This window comes from Musca vetustissima, unplaced genomic scaffold (assembly GCF_032173495.1).
Source record: "Musca vetustissima isolate MV318-11 ecotype Yass unplaced genomic scaffold, APGP_CSIRO_Mvet_v1 utg11920, whole genome shotgun sequence".
Taxonomy (NCBI): Eukaryota; Metazoa; Arthropoda; class Insecta; order Diptera; family Muscidae; genus Musca; species Musca vetustissima.
Genome location: NW_026883624.1, coordinates 16340 through 33072, shown reverse-complemented (window position 1 = coordinate 33072; position 16733 = coordinate 16340). Strand labels below are relative to the sequence as shown.

Genomic DNA, 16733 nt, shown 5'->3' with positions numbered 1-16733 from the left:
GATACAATATACCCAAAGTGGTGAAGGTATCATATAGTTGGCCCAGTCCGACATTTCTGCTTTCCTTACTGGTTTTTTAAGTACCATAGAAATGCAACCTTTTTTTAAATATGTTCAAGTACCTATTTTTTTAAAATACAGTAAAATCCCGATAATTCGTAATGTCAAGGGACCGACGGTTTTATATGAATTAACGAGGTTTTCGAATTAGCGGGAGGAAGAAAGAAAAAATACGAATTAACAACGAGGTTCTTATGCAATCGTGAGTATACATATTTAGGTACTTATAATTTTTTTTATTTTTTCAAAACAAAACATCAAAAAATCTTGTGTCCAAAACAAGATTTATTCACCATGGCACCTATCATCCTTCAAATTATGTTGTGCCATTCTTAAAACGATCGAGCCATCCTTCGCAGACTTTGAAATTGTGTAAGCCCAACTTAGCGGCAAACGTTCTAGCCTTTTCTCTCATAATCACTCCTCCAATTGGCATATTCGATTAATCTCCACGAATGTGGTAGCGACTCGCTACATCAATTTTTCACTCATTAATGATGTCGACCAGAGAATCAGTAGTCAGTGGTTCACCGTTAATGTCGTACGATGAGCACAAGAAACTGGGTTTTCCTACAAAGAATGCGGCGCCCGCCACTTTAAAATGCACCAATGAAGAGAAAGAGATGAACAAGCCATTTTATGTTTACGAATTATCGAGGTTTACGAAGACAAATTACGAATTATAACAGGTATTTAGGCATGTCGTTGGAAAAAAATTTTACGAATTATCGAGGGGACCGAAATGTATGGGATTTTTACGAATTATCGCGGTTTTTCCAAGGGACCGGCATTTTGTTACGAATAATTGGGGTTTACGAATTATCGGGATGTTACTGTATATTTTTCAATGTCTAGTCTTAGACGAGGGAGTTTTCAATATCCCACTAGTAGCGTCTTCCCGGGTTGTGGGTTCAAAATCTAACCCCAAGTGAGGATGAACTGGACACCAAGGTGATTCCGGCCAAGTCAGCTGAGGATTGATGTGGCTCTAACGAGTTGGATATAGACCTTGTCGCCCGACCGATCCTGTGTCGGCACATGCCGACTGGTCCTGTGTCGGCACATGCCAACAATAAGCTTCAGGAATCGACTCAAAGGTCGGAACTGCCCATGGAGCATCTGATGCGAAGCACTATAAACGCATTACAGGGCGATCTGCGAACTTGCTTTTGAGAGGGAGGTTAACCTCATCAGGGATAATCTAAAATTTCTAAGAAAATTCGAAATAACCTATCAGCACGTTTTTCATCTAAAGCTCCAGGTAGGGAAGATTTTCCTCCCAAAATAAGTAGTTGCTTCGCCAAAAACCTCTAAGTTTTTTTTCCGGAAACGAGTAGAGTCGACGTATCGCACTGCATATGGCAAATGTGTGAAGCCGAAATCTGATCCGAAGCCTAACTCGAGACAAAAATTGCTGGAAAAGGCCGTTAAGTGCACCCCGAAACCAACTGACATCCATAAGGGTGATCACCGTGTGAAGGACTCTGTCTCTTGTACCTATGGGCATGGATGTATCTTGAACGAGCCTGGTATCACATTGAAACAACGGGGAAAACTAAGCGACTATATATTACCAGTTCTGAGATTTGATGATGTAGATGTCGTTATCCCCAGTAGAGACGACAGGAACCGTAGTAACCTTCCTTTGCACGGTATGTTTTTTTTTACAGACAGATCCAAGATAGAAGAAGGTACAGGGTACTGAGAAAGGCTAGACCTATAAGGCTTATCTAAAAGTTGGATAGCAACTGCAGTGTTTTCCAAGCTGAAACCATAGCGATTCGGAAGGCAGAAGAATAGATAAAACGTATCGTTGAATCGGTGAAACATGAGGTATGAAATCAATATTTCTTGGAGGCACATTTTTGCCGTAGCAAAGTGGGAATACCCTCATTGATCATAAGGTATAACAAAAACCAGTAAGGAAAGTAGTAAAGTCGGACGGGGCCGACTCTATGATACCCTTCACCACTTCGGCATATTCAACAGATCAATCCTAACAGACATCGATTTTTTGAAGGACCATTAACAGGAAAAGGGATCCATAAATATGTCATTCTAATACCTATATTAAATTTTTCATTTTGTCAGATATAGGGTTGCTTCTTACAATCGAGGTTGCTTCTTATAACGAAATCTAAACCGATTTCAACTACACTTCCCACATATTATGTTATAGTAACTTCAGTACGTAGTCCAAAATGTTGTGCCGATTGGACACACCTTGTTGAAGCTATTACATACAACCTCCAGGTTATACTAACTTCAGTACGTTGTGCAAAATCTATATCAAAACCGGAACCGATTTCAATGAGACTTGCCAGAGATTATATATATATATATGTATATATATGTCTATATGGGAGCTATATCTAAATCTGGACCGATTTTCAGAAAACTTAACGCATATCATTCTAGACCTAATTCAGTACGCTGTGCCAAATTTCATGCAAATCGAAAGATATATATTGACATTGGAACACCATTTACATTAAATTGGAGGAAAATATATATGGGAGCTATATCTAAATCTGAACCGATTTTCAGGAAACATAACGGACATCATTCTAGACCAAATTCAGTACGTTGTGCCAAAATTCGTGCAAATCAAAAGATATATAGGGACTTTGGTACACCATTGATCTTAAATCGGACGAAACTATATATGACAGCTATATCTAAATCTGAACCGACTTTCTCGAAAATTGGCACACATTATTCTGGAACTAATTCAGTACGCTGTGCCAAATTTCGTGCAAATCGAAACATATATAGGGACTTTGGTGCCCCATTTACCTTAAATCGGACGAAAATATATATGGGAGCTATATCTAAATCTGAACCGATTTTTCCCAATTTCAATAGGGTTCGTCCTTGGGCCAAATAAGTGAGCTGTGCCAAATTTCATCCAAATCGGACAATAATTGCGACCTGTACTTTGTTTACAATTTAACATGGACAGACAGACGGACAGACGGACGGACGGACATGCATAAATCGACTTAAAAAGTTATTCTATGCATATTCTCAAAAGGAACCATGTGTCTATCTCGTTTCCTTTTGCCTGTTACAAACATATGCACAAAGACATAATACCCTGTACCACAGTGTGGTGAAGGGTATAAAGAGCTTCTGTAGAAAGGATAATCCATTTGGAATGGAATATCTGCTTTGACAGAAGATTCTATATGCAAAAATACTTACCTTATAGGACCTTGATGAACTCTGTTAGCCGATCTTAAATTATATCCAAAATAAATACCATAAAAATATTGTCACACTAAAAACATTTATTTATTCGAGAATCATTTTCGTAATTTTTTTCTTCTACTCCTACAAAAAAATCTCAGAGAGTATAAAATATATTAGTTCGGTTTTTTTGTCACATAAAATCTGGCAAGCTTCGTTGGGTTATTAGCGAGCGAGTATAACAAAAGCTGGACACACAAAAAAGCTCTTTCTCATTTAGAAGTATCCTGCAAAGAAAATATTGGAAAAATAGATTTTTGGTCGCTCATCTAATAAAAGTGGAGTGCTGGGAAGGAGAAACAGGTGTAATGATTAGTTTCCAAAAAGGTGCTTCTACAGGTGCTTCATAGGTTAAGGAATTATATACAAAATTTAGAATTTGGAAAAAGTGCATCTACAGGATCAGATATGTGGTATTATATACATAGAAAATGTGGAATTTCAAGCTTAAAAATTAGTTAATTAAAAAAGCGATTAGTAAAGTTATCATAGAGGTCAAACACCAGTTATTGAGATACGATCCAACACCACTACTGACCAAATCACGATGCATCGATTTTGCCATTATGGCTGAGGTTCGTGAATTGACATAATAATCACCTGGTAATTTGAGTAGATCTGGATTTGCACCGGGTGTAAAGGGAGCCAATGGCACGGAACCTTCGGGTATTGTGAAGGGTGTTGTTTGCAGAGGGGCCAATGCAACACCTTGAGCCATGGGTTGAATAATGGCTTCTGTGGTGGCTACATCACTTGTGCTGGAGGGTGCAACAGTTGTGGTTGTTGTTGTGGGAGTGGCTTCTGTGGATACAGCTGCAGTAGCAGCCGCAGCAGCTGTGGCATCAGTAGCTGGTGCCGGCTCAGGTGCAGGAGCGTTATAGCAAGCAATTTTCTCAACTTCAATGGTTTTGCTGCTGTCATTTGGATCAGGTTCGGGTACTTTAACGGGTACACAAATGATACCACCAGCAGCAGGGGCGGCTGGTTGTTCTGCAGGTGCGGCGGCAGGGGCAGGGGCTGGGACAGCTGCCGCAGCAGCTGATTGGGCATTCGCATCTGCACCTCCTGCCATTGCTGCTCCTGCAACGGCCGCTGTTGCAGCCCCGGCTGCCAATGCTGGAGCAGCAGCAGCGGCTAGGCTACCGGAATTTTCTGGGACCGCATTTGTGGCTTGTGTTGGTATTGGTCCAGGTGAACCGGCGGGAGGATCAGGATATGTGGGATTCATGGGAGCTAAATTGGCGGTGGGTTGGGCAGCATAGGTATTGGTGGGTGCTGGAGCAGCAGCTGGAACCTGACCACCATTGGTGGTGATGACAGTGGTGCCACTACCAACTTCCTGGGTGGTAACCGAACCCGGTGGACCATTGTTGATAATAATGATCTTGTCATCATTTTGGGCGGCAGGGGCAACGCCACCACCACCGCCGCCACCATAGCTGGGAGCATGTTCAATAACCTTGGTGTGGGTGGGGGTAAGGGCGTGGCCCAAAATGGCACCAGTCAGGCCACCCGCCAAGAGACCGCTACCTGGAATTTTAGAAAAAAATATATAAATATTGGACCTCTGGAAAATATCCTCCTTGGACTTACCAAAACCTAAACCTGAGCTAGATTTCTGTGGCTGTTGAATGAAAGTGGCTCCAGCAGGTATGGCTGAGCCCGCAGGCAAGAAGGTAGCTCCAGCAGGTAAAGCCTGGGCCGAGGGATAATACATGGGAGCCTGTACCGGAGGTGAGGGGTAGTAGGTGGCACCAGCCGGCAAAGCTCCTGGACTGTGATATGTGGCGCCTGGTGGCAAGGCTCCCGGATTGTGATATGTGGCTCCGGCAGGCAACGAAGAAGCTGAGGGATAATAGGTGGCACCAGCCGGCAACTGACCAGGAGCATGATAACTTGCACCAGCCGGTAAATGGCCCGATGGATGATAGGTGGCTCCCGCCGGCAATTGTCCTGCTGGATGATAGGTAGCTCCTGCTGGCAATTGACCCGATGGATGATAAGTGGCACCTGCGGGTAGGGAAGAACCTGCTGGATAATAGGTAGGAGATTGCTGCTTCGGATAACTGGATTGTACATTGTGGGCATTTGTAGCTGTGATAGGAGTGTGTACCCCACCACCACCAAAACCTCCGCCCGTGGAATTAAAACGATTGCGATTATAGGTGGAATGCTGACCATTGTAATTGGTGGCCGGTCGACTATTGGTATTGGTAGCCGCCGAATAACTGGGTGGAGCCGAGTAGCTTGGATTATAAGCCGGAGATTTCTCATACATATTGGTCTTGGCTCCACCTGCCGGATTTGTGGCCGAATATGCTGGTGGTGGTCCTTGCGGCTTGGGTGGTACATTCCAACCTATGGGTGTAGAGGTGGGTCTGGGTGCCGAACTATGGGTATTACTGGCATGGCTGTTGGTAATGTGGGTGTTGCTGCTACTGCTCGGCCGTTTATTGGCCTGTTGATTATAGCCAGCATAACTCAATGATGAAAGCCCCGTGTGGGACAACGAAGGATTTGAATGCGAGGTACTACCACCACCACTATAAGAATTTGATCGATTATTGGTATTCGTACGCCTTACACTGGACGATGAGGAGGAGGATGAACGACGACTACCACTGGAGCTGTAAATCCGTTTGGCCTCAACACTTAGGTCATGAGTCAGCAGCAATATTACAAAGGTCAGCAGGAGACAATTTATTTTATTTCTATCACGTTTTGCCATCTCTGAAAAATTAGATCCCCTTCTCGGTAGTTGTTCTGTAATTGAATAAAATAAAAACACCAAAAAATGAGAGAAAATAAAACAAAAAACGTCACATGCGAATTAATTCAATAAATTAAATAAAAATTCGTGCTCTCGAAGAAACTCAGAAAAAAAGAAAGGAATTGCCAGCGAATTGCCGACATCCGGTGGCTAAATTACATTGTTTTTATATGTGATGGGAGGGAGGTTTTTTCCACCGTCTTCGGTCGTCTTCTTTAGAATAATAGCATGATCTCGTTTACATGATGGCATGGGATCAAGTGAAATGTTTTTGTTGTTGTTCGAAATGGAAATTATGGAAAATAATAGAAAGTGGCAAACGTATTCAATTAATAAAATACTACGTATGATATTTTTGGAAGAGATTCTGGAATGTGGGAGAATTTTCCTTTAAAAAAATAAAAGATATAGAAAATAATTTACAATTACCAAAAAAAAAATCTATAAGAAGAACCGAGTTTCTCAGAAACTAAGGTCTCGAATTTTTTCTATAGAGATAAAAATAACTCAAAAACTGGGACCTGTTATTTTCTATAGAAAAAATGCCTATAATATATAATAACCAGTGAGCGGTGCAGTATAGTCGGACGGGGCCGACCATATGATACCCTACACTAACTTTGCGTTATTTGCACCCTCTTGACATCCGACTAAAGGTCAACAAATATTACTAATATTCAGTAGACGAGGGCTGTACTTGTCCAGATTCCTTTACCGTGGGTTAGGTTGTGATGTTGGGCTTGCAAAAAAAAAAAAAATAACACACACAAAAAGTTAAATTTTCGGTCCACTTTATCCCAAAATTTTTATGTGATCATCACCGAAAATTATAGGTGTTGTCCTTGACCATTATTGGAATCTCTGTGAAAATTTCAAAGCGATCAGCGCTATATATCCGTCCTCTAGTTTTGTAATGGGTTACAAAATAATGTCAGAATACGTAAGCACCTGTAAATATTTAAGTGTAACTCCCACATCTGAGGACATACGACCATATAATTAGTATCGATTTAAAGGTCAACTGCTCCTCTTGAACATACTATAAACTTCTCGGGTCTAGGTCCTTCAGGGGCAAATATATACGCCATAGAATACAAATTTTGCCATTTTTCAAACAAAAGTCAGGGTCCATTTGACCCGCTAAATATTGACCGATCTTTATCAGAACATGCATGCTTATTCTCTGGCCCCATCATCTTCTCCATGCAAAAATTCGCCTTGCAAAAGTTGCGGCCTCTGGAGCGACCAGAAAAACCGACAAAAATAAAGTTTTTGGCCCATTTCATCCCCTACATATTAACCGATATTTTCCAAAAACAATAGAGGTCTTCATTGGCCAGAACCCATTCTACACGCAAAATTTCGTGAAGATTGGTCCATAACTGTGGCCTGTATCGTGTTTACAAATTATAATGGACAGCCGGACAGACGGACGGACGGACACACATGTCTAGATCGACTCAGCTAGTCGAGATATGACGATCGGTACACTTAAAGCTTTTGGGGCTGCACAAATCTATAATACCCTGACAACATAGTTGTGTAGGGTATAACAACGCTGGACAACTTACGGCCAATTACCAATACAAGCCACAAATATTGTACCGGAAAATTCTGTAGCAACTGTTGCTACTGCACCAACATTGGCAGCCAAAGCTGCGACAGGGTCAGTTGCGTGTACAGCAGTGACAGATGATATATGTAGATTCAAATGTCCAACCAACTGAAGCTTTTCCTGGCCCTGATTCTGCATCAACTACAGAACAACCAGCCGTACCAGCTCTAGGTGATATACTTTGAGGTCCCATTGAATTACCTAAACCTAGCCAAATTATACCTTTCAATTCGGTGCAAATTCATATCTGCTGAAATTGCCAGCCACTTCTCGTTTTGAAATTGAAGACAATGCCTCAAGTCGGATTTTTCATCTATAAAAATTCAATAAGTCCTGATTTGTTTAAATGTCTCAGAAACTGTGGCCTTATTTTCCTAAAAAAAAAAAACAGTAATGAAAGTATTAAAGTCGGCCGACTATATGACACCCTGTTTAGGACTGGACAAAAATAGACGGAGTAGTTCAATCTTAATGAAACTTTGTACACGCAGTAAGTAGGACTAGTGTATGAAAAATACCAACTTTGGTACATATCGATCCATTTTTGGATATAGCCCCCAAATATAATTTCGTTCGATTTGATGTAAATGTTGCACCAAACTCCCGAGGTTTATCCGATTGAGTCGAAATTTTGGACGTCGTATTGAGTAAAATGTGGATCTGATTTAGATATAGCTCCCATATAATTTTTTTTCCGATTTTAGGTAAATGGGTTACCAAACTCCCATGGTTTGCCCGAGTGAGACGAAATTCTGCACAGAGTGCCGTATTAAGTCTAGAATGGCGTATGTCGAGTTTTATTAAAAATCGGTTCAGACATAAACATAGCTTCCATATATACATCACCTAAAAAAATAATGGACAGACGGACAACGATGTCTAGATCGACGCAGCTAGTCGAGATATGACTATCAACATACTAAAAGTTGGGTCTAGGATCAATATTTCTTGGGACCTCATACAGTTATAATACCTTTACAACATAGTTGTGTAGGTTAAATAATCATTACAAATAAACAAGGTCGAATTTTGCGTACCCAGCTCCAATAAATGGTATGGTTATGTCATCTCTCTGTAGAGAGGAAAAAGCTGGAGACTCTGAGCTTTACACCAGTACAATTTTATATCAAAAACCAGTAAGGAAAGTAGTAAAGACGGACGGGGCCGACTATATGATACCCTTCACCACTTAGGGTATATTGTACATATGTATCCAAACAGACGTCGCATTTTTAAAGGACCAGTCATTCTGCAACCGATACTAAATTTTTCATTTGGTCAGATATAGAAACTATATCTAAATCTGAACCGATTTTCACGAAACTTACCTAATTCCGTACCTAAGACCTAATTCAGTACCCTATACCAAATTTCGTGCAAATCGAAAGATATATAGGGACTTTGGTACACCATTTACATTAAATTGGACGAAAATATATACGGGAGCTATATCTAAATCTGGACCGATTTTCAGGAAAATTAACATACATTATTCTAGACCAAATTACGTGCAAATCGGAACCTATATAGGGACTTTGGTACACCATTTACATTAAATCGGACAAAAAAATATATGGGAGCTATATCTAAATCTGGGCCGATTTTCAAGAAACTTAACACGCATCATTCTAGACTTAATTCATTACGCTGTGCCAAATTTCGGGCAAATCGAAAGATATATAGGGACTTTGGTACACCATTTACATTAAATCGGACGAAAATATATATGCGAGCTATATCCAAATTTGGACCGATTTTCAGGAAACTTAACGCATATCATTCTAGACCTAATTCATTATGCTATGCCAAATTTCATAAAAAATGGGAAGATATTAGGGACTTTGGTACACCAATTACATTAAATCGAACGAACATATATATGGGAGCTATATCTAAATCTGGACCGATTTTCAGGAAACTTGACATGCATCATTCTAGACCTAATTCATAACGCTATGCGAAATTTCGTGCAAATAATTCTAGGCTTAATTTAGTACGTTGTGCCAAATTTCGTGCCAATCGAAAAATATTTAGGAACTTTGGTGTACCATTTACCTTAAATCGGACGAAAATATATATGGGAGCTATATCTAAATCTGGACCGATTTTTCCCAATTTCAATAGAGTTCGTCCTTGGGCCAAATAAGTGACTTATGCCAATTTTCATCCAATTCGGATTATAAATGCGACCTGTACATTGTTTACAATTTAACATGGACAGACAGACGGACGGACAGACATGCATAAATCGATTCAGAAAGTGATACTATGCATATTCTCAAAAGGAACCATGGGTCAATGTCGATTCCTTTTGCCTGTTACAAACATATGCACAAAGACATAATACCCTGTACCACAGTGTGGTGAAGGGCATAAATATGATTTTTTCCAAAAAAAAAAAAAAGACTTCAAAATCGGCAATATATTTTAAATGTTTTTATACCCATAATACACAAACCAACGATATCATACTATTTTCCATCCACCCTACTGATATTTTCGTCCAGAATCGTTATCAGCATTCCCAAACCCTTATATTTGATATGTATTATTTCCAAAAAAATCTGCTCTAATTATGGTAAAAAAGGCCATGGTGTACTGCTAAGATAATTGGTATTACAGATGGGATATTTCTCACCACATATTTTTTGAATCAAACTATGACTTTGAACACCATATTGTTGGTGTGGTTTGGTGCGATTTTGTAATTTGTTTAGATCGATAGATCTAAAATTGTATGAAAATATATATTTGATAGCTAAATGTAAATATTTAATTATAAATATACGGTTCGCCATTGGCTCAACTAAGTTATTGTGCGTCATTTACATTTTGAGTTTTATTTTTCTTAGATGCTTATCATTATTTTCCGTCATAATTTGATACTGCATTCCAATGATCAACAGATTATGTCCCTTACATGTAAATTTGCATTGTTTACTTTAATCATTTTTTTATTATTATTAAACTAAGCATACGTCTATTATTTCGTCTCATTTGTTCAATTCCCACAATTGGTTATTCCGTAAAATGTGTTCTTATTGTTCTGAATTAGCATTGAAGATTATCAGTAGCAGAATATCAGCCCATGTCAAGCGTTGAACTATTTAGCATTCATTTTGTGATAAGGATTTTGTTTTGTTATTCATAATTTGCTTCAGCTTAGAGAATTTGCTATAATGTAAATGTTAAATTTCTATGGAAGAATCACATATGTTTTCTACAGAAAAATATTTGTTATCTTGAATCGATTTGATCAAATTAAAAATATACCCACAAATGTGGAATTTAAAGCCAATGTTTTTTATTTACAAAATATGGTTTCTTGTATTTAAGTTATTATAAAAAATGGTTTGGTTGAGGCCAAGTTTGTTCTAACCACTTTTCTGAGTAATTAAAAATATCATTTGTTTTCTGTGTGAGTCATAGTTTAAAATTTTGTTTACATATAAATATGAGCTTATGTGCGCAGCATCCGATTTAGTGAAGTCGAACAGATTTAAAATGAAGATATTTTTTGTAACCTATGTGCCAAAAATCATTGATGTGCTCCCAAAAAAACGTTTTCAAAATTTTTTAATGAGACACATTTTGTAAGTAAAATAAAATATTGGTAAAATAAAGTATTGGGTCCATTCCGTTTCACACAATTAGTAGTCGATTTACAAATGTTCGTCCGTTTGTCTGGCCTGATGATGCGCACGTTAACTCTCGAAGGCATCGTAATATTTGCTCACAAATTTATTCAAGTTCGAAGATGGAGAATATGGTACCACTCCTTCCAGTACATCCCCCACATTAATTTTATAATATCACATGGACGGACTATCCGATTTGAACCAGACTTTGGGAAACCTTTAAACTTTACCAATCCTAGATCATGTCTGAAGATGAGACCCATTGGTCCACTTCTTCTGGTACCTCCATTACAAAAGGGTCAAAATTTGTATATTAGGCCAATGGAAAGTCGGATTTGATCAAAATTTTGCACATCGTAACATTCAAACTCAAATTAAGTTCGATGATGGGGAAAATCGGTGCACTTCTTCTGGTACATCCCTTACTTACTTACTTAGCTGGCTTGTTACAGACCGGTTGTTCCATAAGCCGAGCTTAAAAAAGATTTCCAAGCGCGTCGGTCTTGTGCGCAAGTCCACCAATTTGGAAGACCACGTTCCAAGATGTTGTTTTCTACTTGGTCTTTCCATCTAATTCGTGGCCTTACCCTTCTACGGGAACCATCAGTAGGCTCATTTTTATATGCCTTTTGAGCTGGGGCATCTTCATTCATCCGCACAACATGGCCTAGCCACCGTAGTCGCTGCAGCTCAATACGACTGACTATGTCGATGTCCGCGTATAAATTGTAGAGCTCGTGGTTCATTCGACGCCGATATTCACCGTCGACGCAGATCGGCCGTAGATCTTTCGGAGAATTTTTCTCTCAAACACCCCAAGCGCTGCCTCATCTGCTTGCGCAAGTACCCATGCTTCTGATCCATAGCACGGGTAGTATCAGTGTCCTGTAAAGTGTGAGTTTGGTCTGGCGAGAGGTGGCCTTGTTTCCAAACTGCTTACTCAGACCATAGTAGCATCTGTTGGCCATCACAATCCTTCTCCGAATTTCAAAACTGATATTATTCGTTTTATTTATGGCGGCACCAAGGTATATAAAGTCTTTAACTACCTCGAAGCTGTAGTTCTCAAGTTCCACAGTTGGTCCGACTCTACTGGACGTCTTACGCGTTGATACCATCAGCTTGGTCTTCTCGCCGTTTACTGCCAGACCCACTTTGGCAGACACCTTTTCAATTTGTTCAAAGGTGGCTGTTACCGCTCGCAATGTTCGACCCATTATATCGATGTCATCGGCGTAGGCGAGTAACTGATGCTGTTTGGTGTACAGAGTGCCATTTCTGTTCACCTTTGCGTCTCGTATGACCTTTTCCACTAGGATGTTAAAAAGATCACACGACAAACTGTCACCTTGTCTGAATCCTCGTTCGGTATTGAAGGGCTCCGATAGGTCCTTTCCTACTTTAACGGCTGACCTTGTGCCACTTAAAGTTATCCTGCATAGCCGTATTAATTTTGCAGGAATGCCGAACGCAGACATGGCTTTAAACACCTCTGAACGGATAGGGCTGTCGAATGCGGCTTTATAGTCGACAAATAGGTGGTATGTGTCGATGTGTTTTTCGTGGGTCTTTTCCAGGATTTGGCGCAGAGTGAAAATCTGGTCAATGGTGGATTTGCCAGGTCTGAAGCCGCATTGGTATGGTCCGATGATGTCATTGACCATTGGCTTCAATCGTTCACACAGCACACTGTATAGCACTTTATATGCGATGGGAAGGAGACTTATTCCTCTATAGTTGGCACATATCGTCTTGTCTCCTTTTTTGTGCACGGGACACAGGATGCTGAGGTTCCAATCATTGGGCATGCATTCATCTAGCCAAATTGTGTTAATCAGCTGTTGCATGCTCCTGACCAGCATCTGGCCACGGTACATCCCTTACAAAATGGTTAAAATTGTGCTGAAAATGCATTTTGCGAACAGAGCATCCGAAACCAAATTTTGCTAAACCTAATATTTCAATCATTATCACCTTTCAATCATTCATCGGTTGACCCACAATGGGTCAACATTTATAATTTTTTGTACCCTTCAAAAAAATTTTTAATTTAATGTTAATGGTCCTTCAAAAATGCGACGTCTGTTAGAATTCCATCTGTTGAATATACCCAAAGTGGTGAAGGGTATCATATAGTCGGCCCCGTCCGACTTTACTGCTTTCCTTACTGGTTTTCAATAACAATGATGTGGAATGTTCGATTTGATGCCAAATATGGACATCGTTATATTTTTTTAAACTTAATTTAAGTTAATTTAAATTAAGTTGGGACTATCTTATTAGAACCAAACTTTACACAACCTTATCGGGCCAAGTTTTGAAAAAATCTCATATGAAGCGAACGAAATATCAAATTTCATCCAAACTTACATAGATCAAGCTTGAACATGGGTTCCGTTGGTCCACTGCTCCTGCTACCTACCCCGCAAAGTGTCAACGTTTTGAAAATTTGCTAATCTAATATCAAAATAACAGAAATTCTGATTTGATCCAAATTCTTCAAATCGCAATATTTTTCCAAACCTTCATTAAATTTTAAGTTGAGGTCTATAGGGCAGCCTCAACTCTTTGAAAACATATATGTATATATGTTTTATTCCGTCGACCTCTGCATGCCATACTATCTCTTTTTAAAATGTTTGTAGGAAAAATTGTACACCCAATGAGAAACCAAAAAAAAAAAAAAAAAAAAAAAAAACAGTGAGCGGAGCGGACGTGGCCGACCATAGGATAGCCTACGCAACTACTTCGGAACTCTTACTTTCTGCGTATGTTTATTTCGAGCCTTGGCAATATTTCGTGATATTTTGACCGATTAGAGATCAACAGCACCTCTTCTTTACACTGAAATATTTTCCGAATATTCCCAATATTCATTACAGCCCTGCTAATTACTTATCGAGATTCCCTTCACCGTGGGTTGTGTTGTGATGTTCGGCTTGTGGCCTATAGAAAGTCTCGAAAAAACACACAAAATTTAGAAAATTATAGGCGTTGTCCTTGACCATAACTGGAACCTCTTGGAAAAGGGGGTGCTTATTCTTTGACCCGATCCTCTTCTCCATGCAAAATTTCGCTATAATCGAGCTATAATTGCGGTCTCTAGAGCGAAAAGAAAAAATGACAAAAATTAAGTATTTGGTCCATTTCATCCCCTAAATATTAACCGATGTTTACCAAAAACAATAGGGGTCTTCATTGGCAGGACCCATCCTACATGTAAAATTTTTTCCATAACTGGGGCCTGTATCGTGTTTACAAATTATAATGGACAGACGGACGGGCACATATGTCTAGATCGGCTCAGCTAGTCGAGATATCGGTATACTTAAAGGTGGGTCTAGGACCAATATTTCGCGGCGTTACAAACTCTTGGGGCTGCACAAAGCTATAATACCCTGGAAACATACTTGTGTTGGGTATAATAACAGCAATGAAAGTTTAAAAGTCGAAGAAGAGATTTGTGATTTGTGTACATAGAAGGCATGCTAATATATAAAATATTCTGTAGATAAAACAAACATATCATCTTTAGAGGACCTTTGAAATGGAATCGGAATGTGTGATCTACTTAGATATTTCAACCCCATGCACATACCATTCTGAAAAATTCCTTGTCAATCGGAGATTCTTTGGTGTACCATTTGTATGAAACCGAGCAAAATTATGTATGTATGTAAATCTGGACCTAATTGAACAACCACAATTTTAGCTCGACCATTTATCTAAATATAAACCGATTTCACCGCGGAAAAATTTTGTTTCAATCGGACACATATTGGGAGTTTGCTGCACCATCATTTACATAAAATTGGACGAAAATATATATGGGAGCTATATATAAATCTGAAGCGATTTTTTCCAATTTCAATAGGGTACGTCCTTGGGCCAAATAGATGAACTGTGCCAAATTTCATCCAATTCGGATTACAAATGCGACCTGTACTATGTAATGCCCTGCACCACAGTGTATAAAAAGAGGTTATATGGGGACCCCCCCCAAAAGAGTCAGAATATTAATAATCTTTGATAGTTGTTACCAAATATAAATCTAAAATACCAATTTTCATCGAATTCGGTTAAAAAACGCTCTCAGAAACCTCAAAATATTGGGAGTACCTTTATATGGGGCGGATGGGGGTATATGGAAGTTAACTGATTTTGATCATTTTTAGTAGAGAGCTTTCGTATCAAATATGAATCCAAAATACAAAAAATTGCCCAAACTCCCAAAAATGCCTTTATATTTTGGACACCCAAAAAAGTTGACCGATATTGATAATTTTTAGTGTGTAGATTTGATACCCAATAAGAACACAATTATAGTTGAAGTTGGATGGTGTTGATCCGGATCACACTTATTTTCAATATAACGGTCACACAACCTTTTGCACATAGGAGGTCACGTGAAAGATAAGGTCTACCTCAACAGTCATTGCGATACAGTTATGCAAAATTTCTATATATAATAATGTTCGCGGTATGGCTGACATCATCATTCATTATTAACGACAAACTGTGCTCAAGTATGACATATTTAATTATGAAAGCCGTCAGCACAATTGTACTGGCAACATTTCCAGATCATGTGTTCACGATGTGAACATTTACGCCAAATTATGTAAAAGTCGATCCAATTGACGAGCAAATTGTTGAGATCCGAACCAACATGAAAAATTTGAAAAATTATCCATACATTCAGAACATCTAAAACACACTAATATGTGGGTCTATGTGCAAAACCTGCAGTCCTGTGTAGGGTAAAAAAATAAATTAAAAATGCATTTTAAATATTTTTTTAAAGTCCAAAATAAATTATCGAAGCGCCACATTTCGATTTAAATAACAATAGGCGATCTAGATTTGGACAAACAATAATGAGCTGTGCTGTCCACTCAATAAATCATGGCTTGAAAAAATAGAGGAAACAAAGACCACATTTTGTAATTCAAGTTTTAATGGATGGATGAGTCATTCACATTGTTTACTAATAGAGCCTCTTTTGTCATTTTGTTCAGCTAACATGTAAATGTTCCCGCACGATAAAGACACCCCCGTAAAATAATTATAATTTAGTGCAGCAGAGTTGATATCACGCTAGCTCTAGAAAAGGTGCTCAAAAGAATTGCTTGTAATGTATGGAGTTCGGTGATTTTTTTCAGTTCCATGAACATTTTTTATCAACAAATTACAGGTAATGAATTTCAGATTTTTTATCTGTAAATTAGTAAGACAAAATATTAATTAAAGGCCAATTTGCCTCTTATGAGAGAGATATAAATTGTCATATTTTCAGAAGGTAAATATTTCAATTTGATATATATGTGTATGTAATGTATATACAATCGAAATCGTTTATAATAACACCCATTATAACGACATATCCAAAAGTCCCGAGAAA

At 38.8% G+C, this 16733-nt stretch overlaps 1 protein-coding gene across 1 annotated transcript; it reads right to left on the bottom strand.

The window, feature by feature from the left end:
• Positions 1-3763: 3763 nt before the first annotated feature.
• Positions 3764-6039, bottom strand: LOC133330546 (mucin-19-like). Its single transcript, XM_061538983.1, has 3 exons — positions 5039-6039; positions 4903-5005; positions 3764-4839 (listed from the first exon to the last, which is right to left on the bottom strand). Exons 1-3 carry the CDS (start codon positions 6035-6037, stop codon positions 3764-3766), a joined length of 2178 nt encoding a protein of 725 aa, XP_061394967.1. The 5' UTR covers positions 6038-6039.
• Positions 6040-16733: the final 10694 nt, after the last annotated feature.